The sequence below is a fragment of the Cherax quadricarinatus genome, chromosome 26 (assembly GCF_038502225.1).
Source record: "Cherax quadricarinatus isolate ZL_2023a chromosome 26, ASM3850222v1, whole genome shotgun sequence".
In the NCBI taxonomy this organism is placed as follows: domain Eukaryota; kingdom Metazoa; phylum Arthropoda; class Malacostraca; order Decapoda; family Parastacidae; genus Cherax; species Cherax quadricarinatus.
The window spans coordinates 30,515,201-30,536,144 of record NC_091317.1 but is presented as its reverse complement, the minus strand read 5'-3'; the positions used below and the strand labels follow the sequence as shown (position 1 = coordinate 30,536,144).

Here is a 20,944-nt window from a genome sequence, read left to right as displayed (position 1 = left end):
CAACAAGTCGGCCGTCTCCCACCGAGGCACGGTGACCCAAAAAAGAAAGAAAATCCCCAAAAAGAAAATGCTTTCATCATCATTCAACACTTTCACCACACTCACACATTATCACTGTTTTTGCAGAGGTGCTCAGAATACAACAGTTTAGAAGCATATATGTATAAAGATACACAACATATTCCTCCAAACTGCCAATATCCCAAACCCCTCCTTTAAAGTGCTGGCATTGTACTTCCAGGACTCAAGTCCAACTATATGAAAATAATCTTTTTCCCTGAATCCCTTCGCTAAATATTACCCTGCTCACACTCCAACAGATCGTCAGGTCCCAAGTACTATACGTCTCCATTCACTCCTATCTAACACGCTCACGCACGCTTGCTGGAAGTTCAAGCCCCTCGCCCACAAAACCTCCTTTACCCCCTCTCTCCAACCCTTTCGAGGACGACCCCTACCTCGCCTTCCTTCCCCTATGGATTTATATGCTTTCCATGTCATTCTACTTTGATCCATTCTCTCTAAATGACCAAACCACCTCAACAACCCCTCTTCTGCCCTCTGACAAATAGTTTTATTAACTCCACACCTTTTCCTAATTTCCACACTCCGAATTTTCTGCATAATATTTACACCACACATTGCCCTTAGACAGGACATCTCCACTGCCTCCAACCGTCTCCTCGCTGCTGCATTTACCACCCAAGCTTCACACCCATGTAAGAGTGTAGGTACTACTGTACTTTCATACATTCCCTTCTTTGCCTCCATAGATAACGTTTTTTGACTCCACATATACCTCAACGCACCACTCACCTTTTTTTCCCTCATCAATTCTATGATTAACCTCATCCTTCATAAATCCTTCCGCTGACACGTCAACTCCCAAGTATCTGAAAACATTCACTTCTTCCATACCCCTCCTCCCCAATTTGATATCCAATTTTTCTTTATCTAAATCATTTGATACCCTCATCACCTTACTCTTTTCTATGTTCACTTTCAACTTTCTACCTTTACACACATTCCCAAACTCATCCACTAACCTTCGCAATTTTTCTTTAGAATCTTCCATAAGCACAGTATCATCAGCAAAAAAGTAACTGTGTCAATTCCCATTTTGAATTTGATTCCCCATAATTTAATCCCACCCCTCTCCCGAACACCCTAGCATTTACTTCTTTTACAACCCCATCTATAAATATATTAAACAACCATGGTGACATTACACATCCCTGTCTAAGACCTACTTTTACCGGGAAGTAGTCTCCCTCTCTTCTACACACCCTAACCTGAGCCTCACTATCCTCATAAAAACTCTTTACAGCATTTAGTAACTTACCACCTATTCCATATACATGTACTTGCAACATCTGCCACATTGCTCCTCTATCCACTCTATCATATGCCTTTTCTAAATCCATAAATGCAATAAAAACTTCCCTACCTTTATCTAAATGCTGTTCACATATATGCTTCAATGTAAACACTTGATCTACACATCCCCTACCCAGTCTGAAACCTCCTTGCTCATCCGCTATCCTGCATTCTGTCTTGCCTCTAATTCTTTCAATTATAACCCTACCGTACACTTTTCCTTGTATACTCAGTAAACTTATTCCTCTATAATTTTTACAATCTCTTTTGTCCCCTTTCCCTTTATATAAAGGGACTATACATGCTGAACATTAAAATGGTATAAAATACCGACATGCTCTCCGCCAATCCCTAGGTACCTTCCCCTCTTTCATACATTTATTAAACAAAAGTACCAACCACTCCAACACTATATCCCTCCATGCTTTTAACATTTCTGTCATAATCCCATCAGTTCCAGCTGCTTTACCCCCTTTCATTCTATGTAATGCCTCACTTACCTCCCCCACACTTACATTCTGCTCTTCTTCACTCCTAAAAGATTGTATACCTCCCTGACCAGTGCATGAAATTACCGCCTCCCTTTCTTCCTCAACATTTAAAAGTTCCTCAAAATATTCTCGCCATCTACCTAATACCTCCCTCTCCCCATCTACTACTCCCCTACTCTGTTTTTAACTGACAAATCCATACTTTCCCTAGGCTTTCTTAACTTGTTTAACTCACTCCAAAATTTTTTCTTATTTTCATTAAAATTTCTTGACAGTGCCTCTCCCACTCTATCATCTGTAAAATTGTAAAATTATGTACTGTAATATTGAGGTATAAATTTGAATGGAGTATATGTTTCTTGTTACAGCTTCAGGAGGGAATGGGCAGTGGTCTGTCCGACTCCATAGATGGAGCAGCGTTGCCGCAGCCGCCCCACCGAGGGAAAGATTCGGTTGCCAAGATGACCTGGGATGGTCTCTCCTTTGTAGTTTCTGTAAGTTTTGTACATCATCACATCTCTTGTATTATTACCTGTATTTCATGCTTGACTCTGTGTACTGTAGCTGTCATAAATGTAGAATTCAAATTAGAATAGAGACAGCCATTTTTGCTTTCGTTCTGTTAATTAATTAATTCTTTTTATGCTTATTTCCAGATATTTAAATATGTAGTTAAGGTGTCATTTAAATTTGATTATGATTTTTAAATTGGGACTTCTTATTTCTAGACATTATCTTGATAAGCACTGAAATGTTTCACATGTATTTTGTGAATATACCCCACAATACAGTGTGAACCACTAAATCAAAAACATGCATGATCAAAATGGACTGTCCAGCAGTGTCTGAGTGAAAAAAAACTGGCTACATAAATATGCATGTACATATATCAAATTGTTGAGGGAAGGCAAACCATTGTTGTAACAGCCAACATTGTTTGTAATAGTTGCCAGCTCAGAAAAATGTATTCGTATTAAGATTTGTATTCTTATACAAACAAGGTTGGAGGGAGGGAGTAAAGGAGGTTTTGTGTGCTAGGGGCTTGAACACCCAACAGGCTTGTGTGAGCCTGTTGGGTGTCCAAGCCTGTTGGAGACAAATGGTTTTTATGGCTTCATATATTGTTGGATTATGAGCTAGGTAACATTTATGAAGGGATTCAGGGAAAACAAGTTATCTGAACTTGAGTTCTGGAGGTGAGAGTATGGTGCCTGCACTCTAAAACTCTAAAAACTCTAAAACTCTAAAACTGTGATGTCAGCACACTTCTAATATGATGGCTATTAAATGAATGACAGTGAATGTATTTCCTTTTTAGAGGGTCCCCGTATCTTGGTGAGAGGCAGTTGGTGTGTTAAAAACAAAAAAAGCAAAATAGTACTCATTATGCTAATACAGTGGACCCCCGGTTAACGATATTTTTTCACTCCAGAAGTATGTTCAGGTGCCAGTACTGACCGAATTTGTTCCTATAAGGAATATTGTGAAGTAGATTAGTCCATTTCAGACCCCCAAACATACACGTACAAATGCACTTACATAAATACACTTACATAATTGGTCGCATTCGGAGGTGATCGTTATGCGGGGGTCCACTGTATTTATATAATACATAATATTTTTTTTTTTTTTTTTTTTTTTTTTCAACAAGTCGGCCGTCTCCCACCGAGGCAGGGTGACCCAAAAAAGAAAGAAAATCCCCAAAAAGAAAATACTTTCATCATCATTCAACACTTTCACCACACTCGCACATTATCACTGTTTTTGCAGAGGTGCTCAGAATACAACAGTCTAGAAGCATACACATATAAAGATACACAACATATCCCTCCAAACTGCCAATATCCCAAACCCCTCCTTTAAAGTGCAGGCATTGTACTTCCCATTTCCAGGACTCAAGTCCGACTGTATGAAAATAACCGGTTTCCCTGAATCCCTTCACTAAATATTACCCTGCTCACACTCCAACAGATCGTCAGGTCCCAAGTACCATTCGTCTCCATTCACTCCTATCTAACACGCTCACGCACGCTTGCTGGAAGTCCAAGCCCCTTACCCACAAAACCTCCTTTACCCCCTCTCTCCAACCCTTTCGAGGACGACCCCTACCCCGCCATCCTTCCCCTATAGATTTATATGCTTTCCATGTCATTCTACTTTGATCCATTCTCTCTAAATGACCAAACCACCTCAACAACCCCTCTTCTGCCCTCTGACTAATACTTTTATTAACTCCACACCTTCTCCTAATTTCCACACTCCGAATTTTCTGCATAATATTTACACCACACATTGCCCTTAAACAGGACATCTCCACTGCCTCTAACCGTCTCCTCGCTGCTGCATTTACCACCCAAGCTTCACACCCATATAAGAGTGTTGGTACTACTATACTTTCATACATTCCCTTCTTTGCCTCCATAGATAACGTTTTTTGACTCCACATATACCTCAACGCACCACTCACCTTTTTTCCCTCATCAATTCTATGATTAACCTCATCCTTCATAAATCCATCTGCCGACACGTCAACTCCCAAGTATCTGAAAACATTCACTTCTTCCATACTCCTCCTCCCCAATTTGATATCCAATTTTTCTTTATCTAAATCATTTGACACCCTCATCACCTTACTCTTTTCTATGTTCACTTTCAACTTTCTACCTTTACACACATTCCCAAACTCATCCACTAACCTTTGCAATTTTTCTTTAGAATCTCCCATAAGTACAGTATCATCAGCAAAAAGTAACTGTGTCAATTCCCATTTTGAATTTGATTCCCCATAATTTAATCCCACCCCTCTCCCAAACACCCTAGCATTCACTTCCTTAACAACCCCATCTATAAATATATTAAACAACCATGGTGACATTACACATCCCTGTCTAAGACCTACTTTTACCGGGAAGTATTCTCCCTCTCTTCTACACACCCTAACCTGAGCCTCACTATCCTCATAAAAACTCTTTACAGCATTTAATAACTTACCACCTATTCCATATACTTGCAACATCTGCCACATTGCTCCTCTATCCACTCTATCATATGCCTTTTCTAAATCCATAAATGCAGTAAAAACTTCCCTATCTTTATCTAAATACTGTTCACATATATGCTTCAATGTAAACACCTGATCTACACATCCCCTACCCACTCTAAAACCTCCTTGCTCATCCGCAATCCTACATTCTGTCTTACCTCTAATTCTTTCAATTATAACCCTACCGTACACTTTTCCTGGTATACTCAGTAAGCTTATTCCTCTATAATTTTTAGTCTCTTTTGTCCCCTTTCCCTTTATATAAAGGGACTATACATGCTCTCTGCCAATCCCTAGGTACCTTCCCCTCTTTCATACATTTATTAAACAAAAGTACCAACCACTCCAACACTATATCCCCCCCTGCTTTTAACATTTCTGTCATAATCCCATCAGTTCCAGCTGCTTTACCCCCTTTCATTTTACGTAATGCCTCACGTACCTCCCCCACACTTACATTCTGCTCTTCTTCACTTCTAAAAGATGGTATACCTCCCTGACCAGTGCATGAAATTACTGCCTCTGTTTCTTCCTTAACATTTAAAAGTTCCTCAAAATATTCTCGCCATCTACCCAATACCTCCATCTCCCCATCTACTAACTCCCCTACTCTGTTTTTAACTGACAAATCCATATTTTCCCTAGGCTTTCTTAACTTGTTTAACTCACTCCAAAATTTTTTCTTATTTTCATTAAAATTTCTTGACAGTGCCTCTCCCACTCTATCATCTGCTCTCCTTTTGCACTCTCTCACCACTTTCTTTACCTTTATTTTACTCTCCATATACTCTGCTCTTCTTATAACACTTCTGCTTTGTAAAAACCTCTCATAAGCTACCTTTTTCTCTTTTATCACACCCTTTACTTCATCATTCCACCAATCACTCCTCTTTCCTCCTGCCCCCACCCTCCTATAACCACAAACTTCTGCCCCACATTCTAATACTGCATTTTTAAAACTATTCCAACCCTCTTCAACCCCCCCACTACTCATCTTTGCACTAGCCCACCTTTCTGCCAATAGTCGCTTATATCTCACCCGAACTTCCTCCTCCCTTAGTTTATACACTTTCACCTCCCTCTTACTTGTTGTTGCCACCTTCCTCTTTTCCCATCTACCTCTTACTCTAACTGTAGCTACAACTAAATAATGATCCGATATATCAGTTGCCCCTCTATAAACATGTACATCCTGGAGCCTACCCATCAACCTTTTATCCACCAATACATAATCTAATAAACTACTTTCATAATATTATTATTATTATTTAAAAAATTTGCGGGATAAATATTCCACTTGGCCAACCTGGTTGATCAATGTTTTTGTGAAAACACTGGAAAAGGAGAAAAGTGGATACAGAAATTGGAGACAAAAAGTAATTAACAGTTTGGTTTTGATCACCATACAGTGGACCCCCAGTTTACGATATTATTTTATTCCAGAAGTATGTTCAGGTGCCAGTACTGAACGAATTTGTTCCCATAAGGAATATTGTGAATTAGATTAGTCCATTTCAGACCCTAAACATACACGTACAAACGCACTTACATAAATACACTTACATAATTGGTCGCATTGGGAGGTGATCGTAAAGCGGGGGTCCACTGTATTTCTGTGTATCAGTTGTACTATTACAGTATACCAGGCAAATAAATTTTTCAAAAAAGAAATGGATGGGAAGCTAGCATATAATTAAATTTCTAGCAAGCTTTCAGTAGAGTTCCTCTCATAAGTCTAATCTAGAAACTGCAAAACATACGAGGAATAAAAAGGAAACTTCCAGTGGATGACAGATTTTTGGTTTGAAAGTAAAATGTGATATGAAGTAAAAGGCATCAGAGAGATATACCTTTGATATACCTTTAAAGGGGTTTCAGGAGTTTTCCTACTGCAGCCCGGCCCTAGGCCAGGCATATCTGGTGATTGCCTGGTCAACCAAGCTGTTGCTGCTGGTAGCCCGCTGGCCCACATATTCATCAAAGAATTGTTGTACTGAGAGGATCAATGCTTGCCTTGCTAATGTTTAGGCTTTTTATGAATAACTTACTGGTAAATAATAAAAAACTATACAATCATGTTTGCAGATAGTGGAACATTGAAATCTGACTTGGGTATCTCACAGACTTGGACTGGTGGTTCAGTTCACTTCACTTGTGATGATTTAAATTATATTTATCCATCCATTACTATGTCCACTCAGGATTATATACACTTGTAGTTACTTCTGGTAATAGTGAGGTGAGAGAAGCAAGAAATGGTCTCATAACTGTTGTGGGTCACATCCTTATATACTGGGGCTGAGCTCTGAATTAAACTGAGGTAGGATAACTCCTGGCCTGTAATATTGATGTGCTAAAAAAAGAAAAAAGGTCAAGGCTACAGTGATGTTGTTAAACAGAGCCATGTGAAACAAGTTTCCACTGTTAATTATTTCATTTTGAATGTTACTGTCATGAAACAGAGGTGGCTGATGCTCCAAATACAACACATGACAGTGAATTTTACAAAATGATTCCTGGTGCTACCGAGAATATTAGAAAATGGACTTAAGAGGCACATAAGTTCCTCCGTCTTCTAATAACATGTTAATTTTTCCACTATAATCTACCTTGTCCATAATTACTATCGCATTTGCTTTGTCTGTTTTGTAAGGTGAAGTCTAGGAAAGCTTAGAGGTCTGAGCTATGCTCAGACCTTTGCAACACAATTGTCCTCAAAGATTTGTTAAGTTATACCATGAATTAAGGAGAGATCCTAGACTTCACCTTGTGAAACAGACAAAGCAAATGCAATAGTAATTATGGACAAGGTAGATGATAGTTGAAAAATTAACATGTTATTAGAAGACGGAGGAACTTATGTGCCCCTTAAGCTCGCCCAAAGTGCCCTGCATAACCGTGGATTTCCTGCATGCACAACCAAATGTCACCCATCTCTGTACAAACATTGTATCATGTGGAAATGAATCTTCGACTTTAATTTGTATTAGGTGCAGATTTATCATGTTCAACTAAGCATGGTGCATGACAAGTGTGTGTGATGAAGTGCAGTGCATGTTACATGACATGTGTATGCTCATTATATCAGTCTTATTTAACTCATATAAAGCAAAAAGAAAACAGGATAGTGTCTTAAACATTAAACATTGCGGTGTATAGGCACACTCATCAATTATTGCTAGCAAAATTTAATTCTGCATGGCTTAAGTATTATTTATAGCATACAGTAATAAGACATTGATGAATAAGACACACATGCAACATATGTGTATCTTAATTAAACTTAAGAGAGGGAGGGAATGACCTCCACTCACTAAGGCTGAGCGACTGATCACCTCAGTACTACTACTGTCTTCAGTGTTATGCTCGCCTGTATTCTGCTGAAGAAGTCTGTTATATAGACAAACTTTTGACACTAAAGACAAAGTGTTGCATGTGTCCTGTTCATCCATATTAAACATGAGAGATGACAGCACCAGCAGTGAGCTCAGTCCTGGTCATGTACTTATCTACTGATGACAGCACTAGCAATGAGCTTAGTCCTGGTGTCCCACTCATCTACTAATGACAGTACCAGCAGTGAGCTCAGTCCTGGTCTCCTATTCATTTACTGATATATCATAATTTTCTCATATAAGGTGGAAGAAAGTAACTTGCTTTTAAATATACTGAGCACCTGTGGTATGTAGAAAGTTTTTATAATACATCAGCCATCTTCCATCAAGGAAGAATGACAACTCCCCCCCCCCCACCCACCCACAAAAAAATTGAGTTCACCATCATTTTGTAGCTGCCTCACCAGCAGGGCACAGACATCACAATTCAGATGACTCTATGAATTGAAAAATCCTCTCCCATCCATCAGAGTACAGACACTGTACTTCCCACCTCCAGGACTGTAACATCCTCACCCATTCTTCCAACTACAGGCACTGTACTTCCCACATTCAGGGCTGTAACATCCTCACCCATCCTTCAGAGTGCAGGCTCTGTACTTCCCATCTCCAGGACTGTAACATCCTCACCCATCCTTCAGAGTACAGGCACTGTACTTCCCATCTCCAGGACTGTAACATCCTCACCCATCCTTCAGAGTACAGGCACTGTACTTCCCACCTCCAGGACTGTAACATCATCACCCATCCTTCAGAGTACAGGCACTGTACTTCCCACCTCCAGGACTGTAACATCATCACCCATCCTTCAGAGTACAGGCACTGTATTTCCCACCTCCAGGACTCAAGTTCAGCTAACCAATTTTCCTTAATCTTTTCATAAATGTTAGCTTTCTCACACTCCAACTGCACATCACACTGTAGGGAATGTGTGCAATCATTTCCAGCAACTCAGTGCTACCTGCAGTTTGTATTGTCAGTACAGTACATGTTTATTACAAGGTGTTGCACCTTGAGGTTACAGCAAGACAGCTGTACAGCTCTTGAGCCTGCTGTATAGCTCTTGAGCTAGCCTGCTGGGCAGTTCTTGACCCAACCATCTGTACAGTTGTGAACCTGCCTGATGTGCAGCTCTTGATCCAGCCAGCTGTACAGTTTTGAACCAGCCTGCTGTACCGTTCTTGAGTCAGTCACCTGTACAGTTCTTGAGCTAGCCTGCAGTACAGTTCTTGAGTAAGCCTGTTGTACAGCTCTTGAACCAGCCAGCTATGCAGCTCTTGAACCAGCCAGCTATGCAGCTCTTGAACCAGTCTTCTGTGTGGCTCTTGAGTTTACTCTCCCTCCCCCCCCCCCATTTAAAGCTGACACCCATTATTATTTATTTATTTATATTTAAATATAACATATTTTTATTTGATTTCTCCAAAATTTTACTAAACTTTAAAGGTTTGAGGTTTTGGTGCTTCCTTGTATGAAGAGTGTTTGTCCATACAGTATGTAGTTTACCTACTTGTAGTCTACCTGGAGAGAATACTGAGGGTCAGTTTCCCCATGGCTCGATCCCAGACTAGGCCTACTGGTGAATGGTCTGATCACCCTGGCTGTTCGTGGTAGCTGTACAAGTTCAAAGTATGCACCACAGCTCTGCTGATCAGGAACTGACTTGAGAAACTTATCAAGGTTTCTCCTTGCACATAGCCAAGGGTCTGTTGGTGATTCCCCTTACGTATGGAGGGAGGGCATTGAAAAGTCTTGGTCTCTTCACACTTAATGAGTTTTCCTTTGCTATGTTCTTTGTACTCCTGCTTTTCACTGGAGGTATTTAGCGCTATTTGCCGAGCCTCTGTTATGAGGGAATTGTTTGTGTGTGCAGATTTGGGGACAATCCCTCTAGAATTTTCCAGGTGTAGATGGTGCATTTTTCTTGCCTTTGTTCCAAGAAGTGCAGGTTAATGGACTTCAAGCATTCCCAGTAATTTATGTGTAAGTAGTGAAGGTTCTCTGCACATTCTCCAGGTCTTTAATTTCACCTGCTTTGAGCAGAAATATCAGAATACAGCAGGATTCTAGCCTCCATAGAGGAAGTAACTTGAGGAGCATCATCATTAGCTTGGTGTCTCTTGTTTTGAAGGTTCTAGTTATCCAGCTCATCATTTTCCATACAGTTGTGATAGTGACTTAGTTGTGATCCTTGAAGGTGAGATCCTCTGATGTCTCTCCTAAGTTTCTCATAGTTGCCTGACACTCTGTTGAGTGATTTGAGTTTTTGTACTTTGTTCTGGTCTTATTTTCTGTCATTCCATGATGTAGTAACTGAAACTTGTCCTCATTGAACATATTGTCAGTGGTCCACTGCAAGACTTTTTATATCTGCTGGAAAGTTTACTGTATCCTCAATGGATGCTACTCTCATACTGTAGTAGTAGTGTTAGCATAGGTTGATAAGGTACTATGATTTATGTCTTGGTCTGTGTCGAATATGAGAATGAGGAAAAGAACAGGAGCAAATACTATGCCTTGGGGGACAGAGCTTTTCACTAAGGCAGCTTTGATTTCATTCTGTTTAGTGTTACACTTTGCATTGTGTTCATTAGAAAATTTAATATTCATCTGCTCACTTTACAAGTTATTCCTTTTTCTTGCAGTTTGTGTGCTGTTTTGCCAAGGTCATACCTGTCAAAGGCTTTTGCAAAGTTTGTGCAAACTATACCCACATTCTTTGTCTTGCACTACATCCAAGACCATGTAATGGTCAAGCAGTTGCAAGAGGCAGAAGTGACCTGTTCTAAACCCATGCTGCCATGGATTGTGCAATTGTTGAGATTCCATGTGATTAGTAGTCTTGCTTTTTAAGACTTTCTCAAAGATTTTGTTAATGTGGGACATAAACACTATTGGTCTTAAGATTTTTGCAGTTGCTTCACTGCCATCTTTGTGGAGCAGGTCTGTGTCAGTGGCTTTTAAGGACTGTGGGATGATTCATGTGTCCAGGTTACTTTCCCATAGGATATTCAAGGTCCAGGATAGTGCTTTCTTGCAATTCTTAATGAATGTGATAGTCTATGAATCAGGGCCTAAGGCAGAGTGCAGGGAAATGCAGTTGATGACTTCTTCAAAGTCCAGCAGCGTTAGTTACATCAGAAATTATGGAGATGTCAGCAGGGTTTTGAGTCTTGTCCTTGAAAAACTTATTTAGACTATTAATCTTTAGACTGTGACTGAACACAGTCATATTATGCCTTCAGTATTTTATTCATTTCTTTGTTGTCATCAGTGTAAGTTCCATCTCCTTCATGTTTGCAGAAGATTATTCTGTTGAAAATAAAATAACATTGAAACTCGATTTTCTAGGAATGTCTTACCATTACATTATGGAAGTTAGGAAAATAAAATTTGCCTAAAATAATGCAAATGTCCTTGGAGACAGCTTTTTGTGAAATGCTTCTGTTATTTATCAGGGGATGCCTGTAAATGCATGTATATGTATAACAGTCAATCATTTCACTCTATAAGCTTCTTTCCATAAATTTTGTTACTATCAAGGTTTTCTGTGTTCCTTAAGTTTTTTCTTTTGATTATTCTTCTGTGTCATTTCTGTCTTATTATGATCTTTTTATATTATCATATAAATTATTATCTTTATTATTTGGTGAAAATTCAATGGAGAAACTTGTCCTATTGAGCACTTTTGGAAACTCACTATAAAATATGGCAGAAAAACTGCTAGTTAGTCGCTTATACTGCAGTGTCAATCTGTGAGATAGATACATGGCTTCATGTAATGTTCAGTATTTAATATTAAGTCTTGGGAAAATACTGTACATGCATTATCCTAATTACTAATCATGCTAACTGAGGAGTTAAAATAATTAAAATACCAAGGATTCTAAATAGTAGTTGAAAAATTTGGTTATCTTTGTATTGAAGATGTTATTGAACAGGTACTAATGTACAGTGGGTTTTGCAGACTGTTGCAAGACGGAGAGCCAAGAGTCAAATATCAGGCACAGCTGGCGGCCGATCTAAAAGTCGCAGTTATGCCCCGTCATCTATGTCTGCCACAGATGATGCTTTTGATGAGCCTGATGTTTCACCAACCACAACTGCCACCACCACAACCACCACCACTGCGGCAACCATGCGCCCAACCCCACCTGCAGATCACTATACTATGGAGTCGCTTTCAGATGAAGTATGTCAAATGTACAAGTCATATTGTTTATCTTTAATAATACTCTAAAGTAAAAGTGTAGGAATTATCAGATGAAATATGAATTATTCCTGCACAGTTAGTAAAGTGGAAGCATGTAACAAGGCATGTGCCAGGCTGTCCCTTTCTTTTATCATCTTTATTCCTTCTCTCTTTATATCTGTCCTTTTCTTTGACCCCTCCCATGTTTCTTTGTTCCTTCTGTTTTCCTATCTCTGTTCCTCTACTCTTTCCTTCACCCTTCCTACTTTCTTTGCTCCTCCTTTTTTATTTTCTCTGTACTGTACTTGCTTTCAGTCTCTGTTTTAGAGATGAATGTTTTTTTTTTTGATGTTTGTGTTCCAGGGACTTGCATGTGTAATGGCTCATGTTCAGTTGATAGGCTTAAAACCAAACAGACTAACTTCCCTCTGTCTATCTTCCTTCCCTCCAGGCTTCTGTACTTATCCCTTCTTCTTTGTTTATCTTTCATCATGAAACCCTCCATGTCTCTATCACAGGCTTGTTTTAAAGCACTAATTGAAATGTATGAGTATGTTTCAACATAATTTGATAGTAAGCATTACATTCATAAAATTCATCAGATGAGTTTCAGGATTAAAACAAATTTGATTACATTTAATGGAATTATGGCTCTTTGAATAAGGGGAAAAAACTACTATTTTTAGTGTCGGTGTTCAAAAACTAAAACATTTGTGATTGAATGTCAACCAACATTCTGTGTATCTCATATTCCATGTTATTACTGGAAACTGTCCCTAGAGTATAAGTTCAAGACAAGCCTACATGCAGCTGTATCTGAATACACTATAGCCTATTGTAGTCCTTATTTGCCTTCATGTATCCTTTTCTATCTACTCTCCTTCACTTTGTTTTTCATGATGTTGCTTTTCCTTCCAAGTAAGCTAACCTTGTTTTATTCTCCTTCAATTTTCTCATCCATCATTATTACCACATCTCCAAACTTTACTACCACATCTCATAGTTTTATTCCCTCCTATTCTGTATTTTCTTTACTCTTACCCTATTACTTGATTCATCTTGTTTTACTATCATTATGCATATTTCTTAAGTAATTCAGTGGCCAGAATTTTAGCTAGATATCTGGAAGGAGTATTTATTTATTTATTTATTTATTATTATTTGGACATGATACATAGTTGTACAAAAGAAATACAGTGGTTGAGTGTACATGCCAAAAGCCCCTTGTATGCAGAGCATTATGAGCAGGCTTAAAATTAACTTAAAATTAACTAGGCAATGATATATTCAGTGGTAAAAATACAGTAAACAAATTACAACATGAAGTACAAATGAGTATTTCAAATAAGAGGCTTTATAGTTGTACAGATTTGTAGCACATTTGATGAGTTACTGAACATTCAAGAGAATGGAGTATACTCATGTGTACTATTTATTCTTATCTCTTGCCTTACCGTCTCACCTATTTCAGTCTCATTCTCCTTGACATTTTGTCTGTCTGTGTAGTTGTAACATGGCTTGAATCTAATATTTTACACTTTCACCTGTCAAAATCCATCACTTTATAATGCACTAGTAGAGTTTACATTTCAATTTCTTCTGTTTCACATTTTGTTAAACTTCTTACTTTCAGCAACTTGTACATGAACATCCAAAACATTGAAATCTCATTATTTTTAATGCATACAATCCACTGTTTATCAACATATGCATATACAGTTAACCTTCCCATGAAGCAAAAATACTTAGCATGATATTAACTGAAAAGCTGTTGACAATTTGCAATCTTATTTTTTATCCCTTGAGGAAGCTCTTAATAGTACATTCCGTATGTGTGGAAGTATCACATAATGCACCAAACCTTGGTGGCAGCAGTTAGTTTTTCCCCTCTGAAGCACAATACCTCCCTCATCCTGCATTGTAACCTATGCTGCCTACCGTCACATTCTAGAAGCATTGCATGTGGTACTGACTCTGTTATCAAAAGATTCTGGATCATTTCATCACTTGGTACCCAAGAGGAATACTGGAGGTTAATGAAGGAGTTATGTGAATCCCTGACATTATTGAAGAAAGTGGAAATTTTAGATACACTTCAAGGCAGTGCACATATAATGAAGGGTGCACACACTTTTGGCCTGAGAGAATCCATCATGACTCATGAAATTATAGTAACACGATTGTAAGCAAACCATAAAATGGGTGTGGTTTGAACCCTTGGTCTGGAGTTTTACGACTCACTCGCCATGAGCTCAAACCCCACCCATTCCATGGTTAGAATTCATCATTCATACAGTTAGAGACTGCGAGAAAAAACTGAGCTTGTGCAATTACAGTGGACCCCCGCTTAACGATCACCTCCCAATGCGACCAATTATGTAAGTGTATTTATGTAAGTGCGTTTGTACGTGTATGTTTGGGGGTCTGAAATGGACTAACCTACTTCACAATATTCCTTATGGGAACAAATTCGGTCAGTACTGGCACCTGAACATACTTCTGGAATGAAAAAATATCGTTAACTGGGGATCCACTGTAGTAGTGTTGACAGTGATATATTAAAGAGAATGTCATAGAGATCAGTAATGCTCAGTAGGACAGAAATATAACTCATTGTATGAACTTAAGAAAAAACAAGGAAAGGGGTCCAGCTTAGTGCTTAGATGATAAGGAACAAAGCCCTATCTCACTATAAAATTCTGTGAGAAGGAAGGAGAGCCTTCAAAATTCAGTAAAACTTTGAAATCTGCCCATGTGTTTCTTGAAAATTTTTTGAAACTGTCATAGTAACATAATAAATTTAATGTTCAGTACTGGACTTTGCTCACCAGAAACTGAAGTGTTAGCTGGTTAGCAGGTTTTTTGGCTCTCCTAGTCTAGTATCTACTTTTATTTAGCCTTTAACCCTTTCAGGGTTTTCGACGTACTAGTTCGACTTGGGCACCAGGGTTATTGACGTACTAGAACGCCTAAATTCTAGCGCCTTCAAATCTAGCGAGAGAAAGCTGGTAGGCCTACATATGAAAGAATGGGTCTATGTGGTCAGTGTGTGCAGTATAAAAAAATCCTGCAGCACACAGTGCGTAATGAGAAAAAAAAAACTTTGACCGTGTTTTTGAATTAAAACAGCGACTTTGCACTGTATTTTTGTATGGTATTTATCGTTGTTTTCTAGTTTTCCTGGTCTTGTTTTATAGAATGGAAGACATATTACAGAAATTGAGATGATTTTGACTGATTTTACAATGAAAAGCACCTTGAAATTGAGCTCAAAGTAGCAGAAGTGTTCGATTTTTACCAAAGTTCAAAAGTAAACAAATCATGCCAAGTGTCCAATACACATCAACTGGTGAGTCTAATATTCTTTCACAAGTGCGCTGATATTATTTATACCATTTCTGCACTAATGCAGTAGTCTGCATAACAGTAAATCTTCTATTTTTTGTAAGAATAAAAATTCAAAGTGGAAAGCCAAAGAAATATAAGAGGGGCATGGGAATGTGACTAACGAACAGAGAACTTGTTATTTTAGTGACAGGAATGTCTTTCCTATTTATTCTGGACCCTATTTGGAAATTAGCATCATTTGAAATTTGTGTGAAATTGGCAAAATTGCCAATTTCTAACCACTTTATTGGATAGTTGAAATTGGTAAATAGGTGGTTTCTTGTACTCATTCGATAGAAAAAATGGATTTCTAGCGAAATAGTTTTGATTTTTGTTGACTAGTACACAGGAATTGGCCAAAAATAGGGCTCAAAATGGGCGAATCGCCGATGTTTACACATCGGCGAGACTGCTAACTTTGCAAGAGCATAATTCCGTAAGTTTTCCATCAAATTCCATACTTTTGGTGTCATTATGATCGAGAAAAGATTCTCTATCATTTCATAAGAAAAAATCATTTTGTTTTTTCCGAAAAATTTTCGACCCTGAGAACAAGTTTAGGAGAGGGCTTATCGACCCTGAAAGGGTTAAACTGTATTACAGACTTAATGGCCAAATTGTTCATGCCATGGATCTATAAATTAATTTTCATGGGCACATTTTGAATGTGGCAAGGTATATTTTGTGATTAATGAATGTCTTTGGTCCAGAGTGTTAAAACATTAGTTTGTAAAAAATGTAGGAGCTGAGCATGCCCGCCCAGGTCGGCAGTCTTGGTTTATTACAACAGTGGTACTCACTACTGACAAGACTGGGTAGCTTAACCCTTTCACTGTCCAGCCCTCAAAATTAAAAGTGCTCACAGTGTACCCTCTAAAAAAAAAATTCTTCTGAAATGGTAGATTTTTTTTTTTTTTGTGATAACTCCAAAAATACAGAATTTGATGAAAAACTTAGGAATTATGTTGGCACAAAGTTAGTGGTCTATGCACAATTTATTTATCAGCAATTTTGCTGACTTTGAGTCCAATTTTTAAACCAATTCCATTGCTCAATTTCTTAGCTATTTTGCTAGTATGCCTTCTGTTCTGTCTATTGAGCATGAGAATTTTGCTAGTACATGTATACCTTCTGTTCTACCTACTGAGCACAAGAAACCTCCCATTCTACTATCTAAACTTTCCTATAAAGTGCACAGAAGTCAGTAATTTGGCCAGTTTTACACAAAATTAAAAAATAAATGCTAAATGTTCCAGGCACTAAAACATTTCCTCAGTTCATTAATTACAGCCCCAGGCCTCTCATTTTGAATTCATCTTCACACAAGAAATCAAAGATTTACTCTATTTCTTGGATTACAAAAATATAGCCAGAAATAAGAACATAAGAAAGAAAGAACACTGCAACAGGCCTACTGACCCATGCAGACCAAGTCCATGTCCCCCCCCATCCCCTGGATTAGCCCAATGATCCACTCGGTCTGGTCACCTCCACTCAAGGAAGGAGCACAGCACCAGACCCAGCAGCACAAGCTAGTCAGGTCCAACTCACACCCACCCACACCCACTCATGTATTTATCTAACCTATTTTTAAAACTACACAACGTTTTAGCCTCAATAACTGTACTCGGGAATTTGTTCCACTCATCCACAACTCTATTACCAAACCAGTGCTTTCCTATATCCTTCCTGAATCTGAATTTTTCCAACTTGGAACCATTGCTGCGACTCCTGTCTTGGCTGGAAATTTTCAGCACGCTATTTACATCCCCTTTATTTATTCCTGTTTTCCATTTATACACCTCGATCATATCCCCCCTAATTCTGCGCCTTTCGAGAGAGTGCAGATTCAGGGCCCTCAGTCTATCCTCATAGGGAAGATTTCTGATACATAGGATCATCTTTGTCATCCTCCTCTGTACGTTTTCCAGAGCATTTATATCTATTCTGTTATGTGGTGACCAGAACTGAGCAGCATAGTCTAAATGAGGCCTAACCAAGGATATATAGAGTTGAAGAACAACCTGAGGACTTCTATTATTTATACTTCTAGATATGAAGTCAAGAATTCTGTTAGCTTTATTGTGAACTCTTAAGCACTGTTGTCTTGGTTTTAGATTACTGCTAACCAAAACTCCTAAATTCTTTTGGCAATCAGTAGTATTAAGGTCCTAAAAACCACGTGTCTCCATTTGCTCCTATCTAACATGCTCACGCATGCTTGCTGGAAGTGCAAGACCCTTGCACCCAAAACCTGCTTTACCCCCTCCCTCCAACCTTTCCTAGGCCAACTCCTACCCTGCCTTCCCTCCACTACAGATTTGTACACTCTTGAAGTCATTCTATTTTCTTCCATCCTCTCTACATGTCCAAACCATCTCAGTAACCCTTCCTCAGCTCTTTGGATAATAGTTTTGGAAATCCCTCACTTCCTCCTAATCTCCAAAGTACGGATTCCCTGCATTATATTCACACACATATTGCCCTCAGACGTGACATCTCCACTGCCTCCAGCCTTCTCCTTGTTGTAATATTTGCCACGCATGCTTCACACCCATACAAGTGTTGGTATAACTATACTCTCATACATTCCCCTCTTAGCTTTCATGGATAAAGTTCTTTGTCTCCACAGACTCCTCAGTGCACCACTCACCTTTTCCTCCCTCATCAGTTCTATTATTCACCTCATCTTTCATAGACCGATCTGCTGACATGTCCACTCCTAAATATCTGAATACATTCACCTCCTTCATACTCTCTCCCTCCAATCTGATATCCAATCTTCCATTACCTAATTTTTTTTGTAATCCTCATCACCTTACTCTTTCGTATATTCACTTTTAATTTCCTTCCTTTACATTTGCTACCAAACTCATCAACCAACCTCTGCAACTTCTCTTCAGAATCTCCCAAAGGCAGTGTCATCAGCAAAAAGCAACTGTGACAACTCCCACTTTGTGTTAGATTCTTTATCTTGTAACCCCACACCTCTTGCTAACACTAGAGCATTCACTTCTCTTACAACTCCGCCTATAAATATATTGAACAACCATGGTGACTATGTATTGGACCATGTATTGGTAGATAAAAGACTGTTGAGTAGACTTCAAGATGTACATGTTTATAGAGGGGCCACAGATATATCAGATCACTTTCTAGTTGTAGCTACAGTGAGAGTAAAAGGTAGATGGGATACAAGGAAAATAGAAGCAGCAAGTAAGAGAGAGGTGTAGGTGAATAACTAAAAGATGAGGCAGTTAGGGTAAGATATAAACAACTATTGGAGGATAGATGGGCTAGTGAGAGTATAGGCAATAGGGTTGAAGATGTATGGGGTAGGTTTAAGAATGTAGTGTTAGAGTGTTCAGCAGAAGTTTGTGGTGACAGGAAAGTGGGTGTGGGAGGGAAGAAGAGCAATTGGTGGAATGATGTAAAGAGAGTAGTAAGGGAGAAAAGTTAGCATGTGAGAGGTTTTTACAAAGTAGAAGTGATACAAGGAGGGAAGAGTAGTATATGGAGAGAAAAAGAGAGGTTAAGAGAGTGGTGAAGCAATGTAAAAAGAGAGCAAATGAGAGAGTGGGTGAGATGTTATCAACAAATTTTGTTGAAAATAAGAAAAAAGTTTTGGAGTGAGATTAACAAGTTAAGGAAGCCTAGAGAACAAATGGATTTGTCAGTTAAAAATAGGAGAGGAGAGTTATTAAATGAAGAGTTAGAGGTATCGGGAAGATGGAGGGAATATTTTGAGGAATTGTTAAATGTTGATGAAGATAAGGAAGCTGTGATTTCGTGTATAGGGAAAGGAGGAATAACATCGTGTAGGAGTGAGGAAGAGCCAGTTGTGAGTGTCGGGGAAGTTCATGAGGCAGTGGGTAGAATGAAAGGGGGTAAGGCAGCTGGGATTGATGAGATAAAGACAGAAATGTTAAAAGCAGGAAGGGATATATTTTTGGAGTGGTTGGTGCTATTATTTAATAAATGTATGGAAGAGGGTAAGGTACCTAGGGATTAGCAGAGAGCATGCATAGTTCCTTTGTATAAAGGCAAAGGGGGTAAAAGAGAGTGCAAAAATTATAGGGGAAGAAGTCTGTTGAGTATACCTGGTAAAGTGTATGGTAGAATTATTATTGAAAGAATTAAGAGTAAGACAGAGAGTAGGATAGCAGATGAACAAGGAGGCTTTAGGAAAGGTAGGGGGTGTGTAGACTAAGTCTTTACAGTGAAACATATAGGTGAACAGTATTTAGATAAGGGTAAAGAGGTTTTTGTGGCATTTATGGATTTGGAAAAGGCATATGACAGGGTGGATAGGGGGGCAATGTGGCAGATGTTGCAGGTGTATGGTATAGGAGGTAGGTTACTGAAAGCAGTGAAGAGTTTTTACGAGGATAGTGAGGCTCAGGTTAGAGTATGTAGGAGAGAGGGAGATTATTTCCCAGTAAAAGTAGGTCTTAGACAAGGATGTGTGATGTCACTATGGTTGTTCAATATATTTATAGATGGGGTTGTAAGAGAAGTGAATGCTAGGGTCTTGGCAAGAGGTGTGGAGTTAAAAGATAAAGAATCAAACACAAAGTGGGAGCTGTCACAGTTGCTCTTTGCTGATGACATGGTGCTTTTGGGAGATTCTGAAGAGAAGTTGCAGAGGTTGGTGGATGAATTTGGTAGGGTATGTAAAAGAAGAAAATTAAAAGTGAATATAGGAAAGAGTAAGGTTATGAGGATAACAAAAAGATTAGGTGACGAAAGACTGGATATCAGATTGGAGGGAGAGAGTATGAAGGAGGTGAATGTATTCAGATATTTAGGAGTGGACGTGTCAGCAGATGGGTCTATGAAGGATAAGGTGAATCTCAGAATTGATGAGGGGAAAAGGGTGAGTGGTGCACTTAGGAGTCTGTGGAGACAAAAAACTTTGTCCGTGGAAGCAAAAAGGGGAATGTATGAGAGTATAGTTGTACCAACACTCTTGTATGGGTGTGAAGCATGGGTGATGAATGTTGCAACGAGGAGAAGGCTGGAGGCAGTGGAGATGTCATGTCTGAAGGCAATGTGTGGT

General features: G+C 38.9%; 1 protein-coding gene across 6 annotated transcripts in view; it reads left to right on the top strand.

Moving 5' to 3' along the window:
• The window catches only part of rho-5 (rhomboid-5), a 318,955-nt gene that overhangs the window by 151,401 nt on the left and 146,610 nt on the right, over nt 1-20,944 (top strand). For all 6 annotated transcript variants that reach the window (XR_008407475.2, XM_053780640.2, XM_053780642.2 and 3 more), the window contains 2 exons: nt 2,237-2,362; nt 12,274-12,498. Coding sequence is in view for 5 of the 6 variants with exons in the window: in XM_053780640.2 (XP_053636615.1) it covers nt 2,237-2,362; nt 12,274-12,498 (351 nt within the window). In the remaining variant the exon portion in view is untranslated. The remainder of the gene's footprint in view (nt 1-2,236; nt 2,363-12,273; nt 12,499-20,944) is intronic.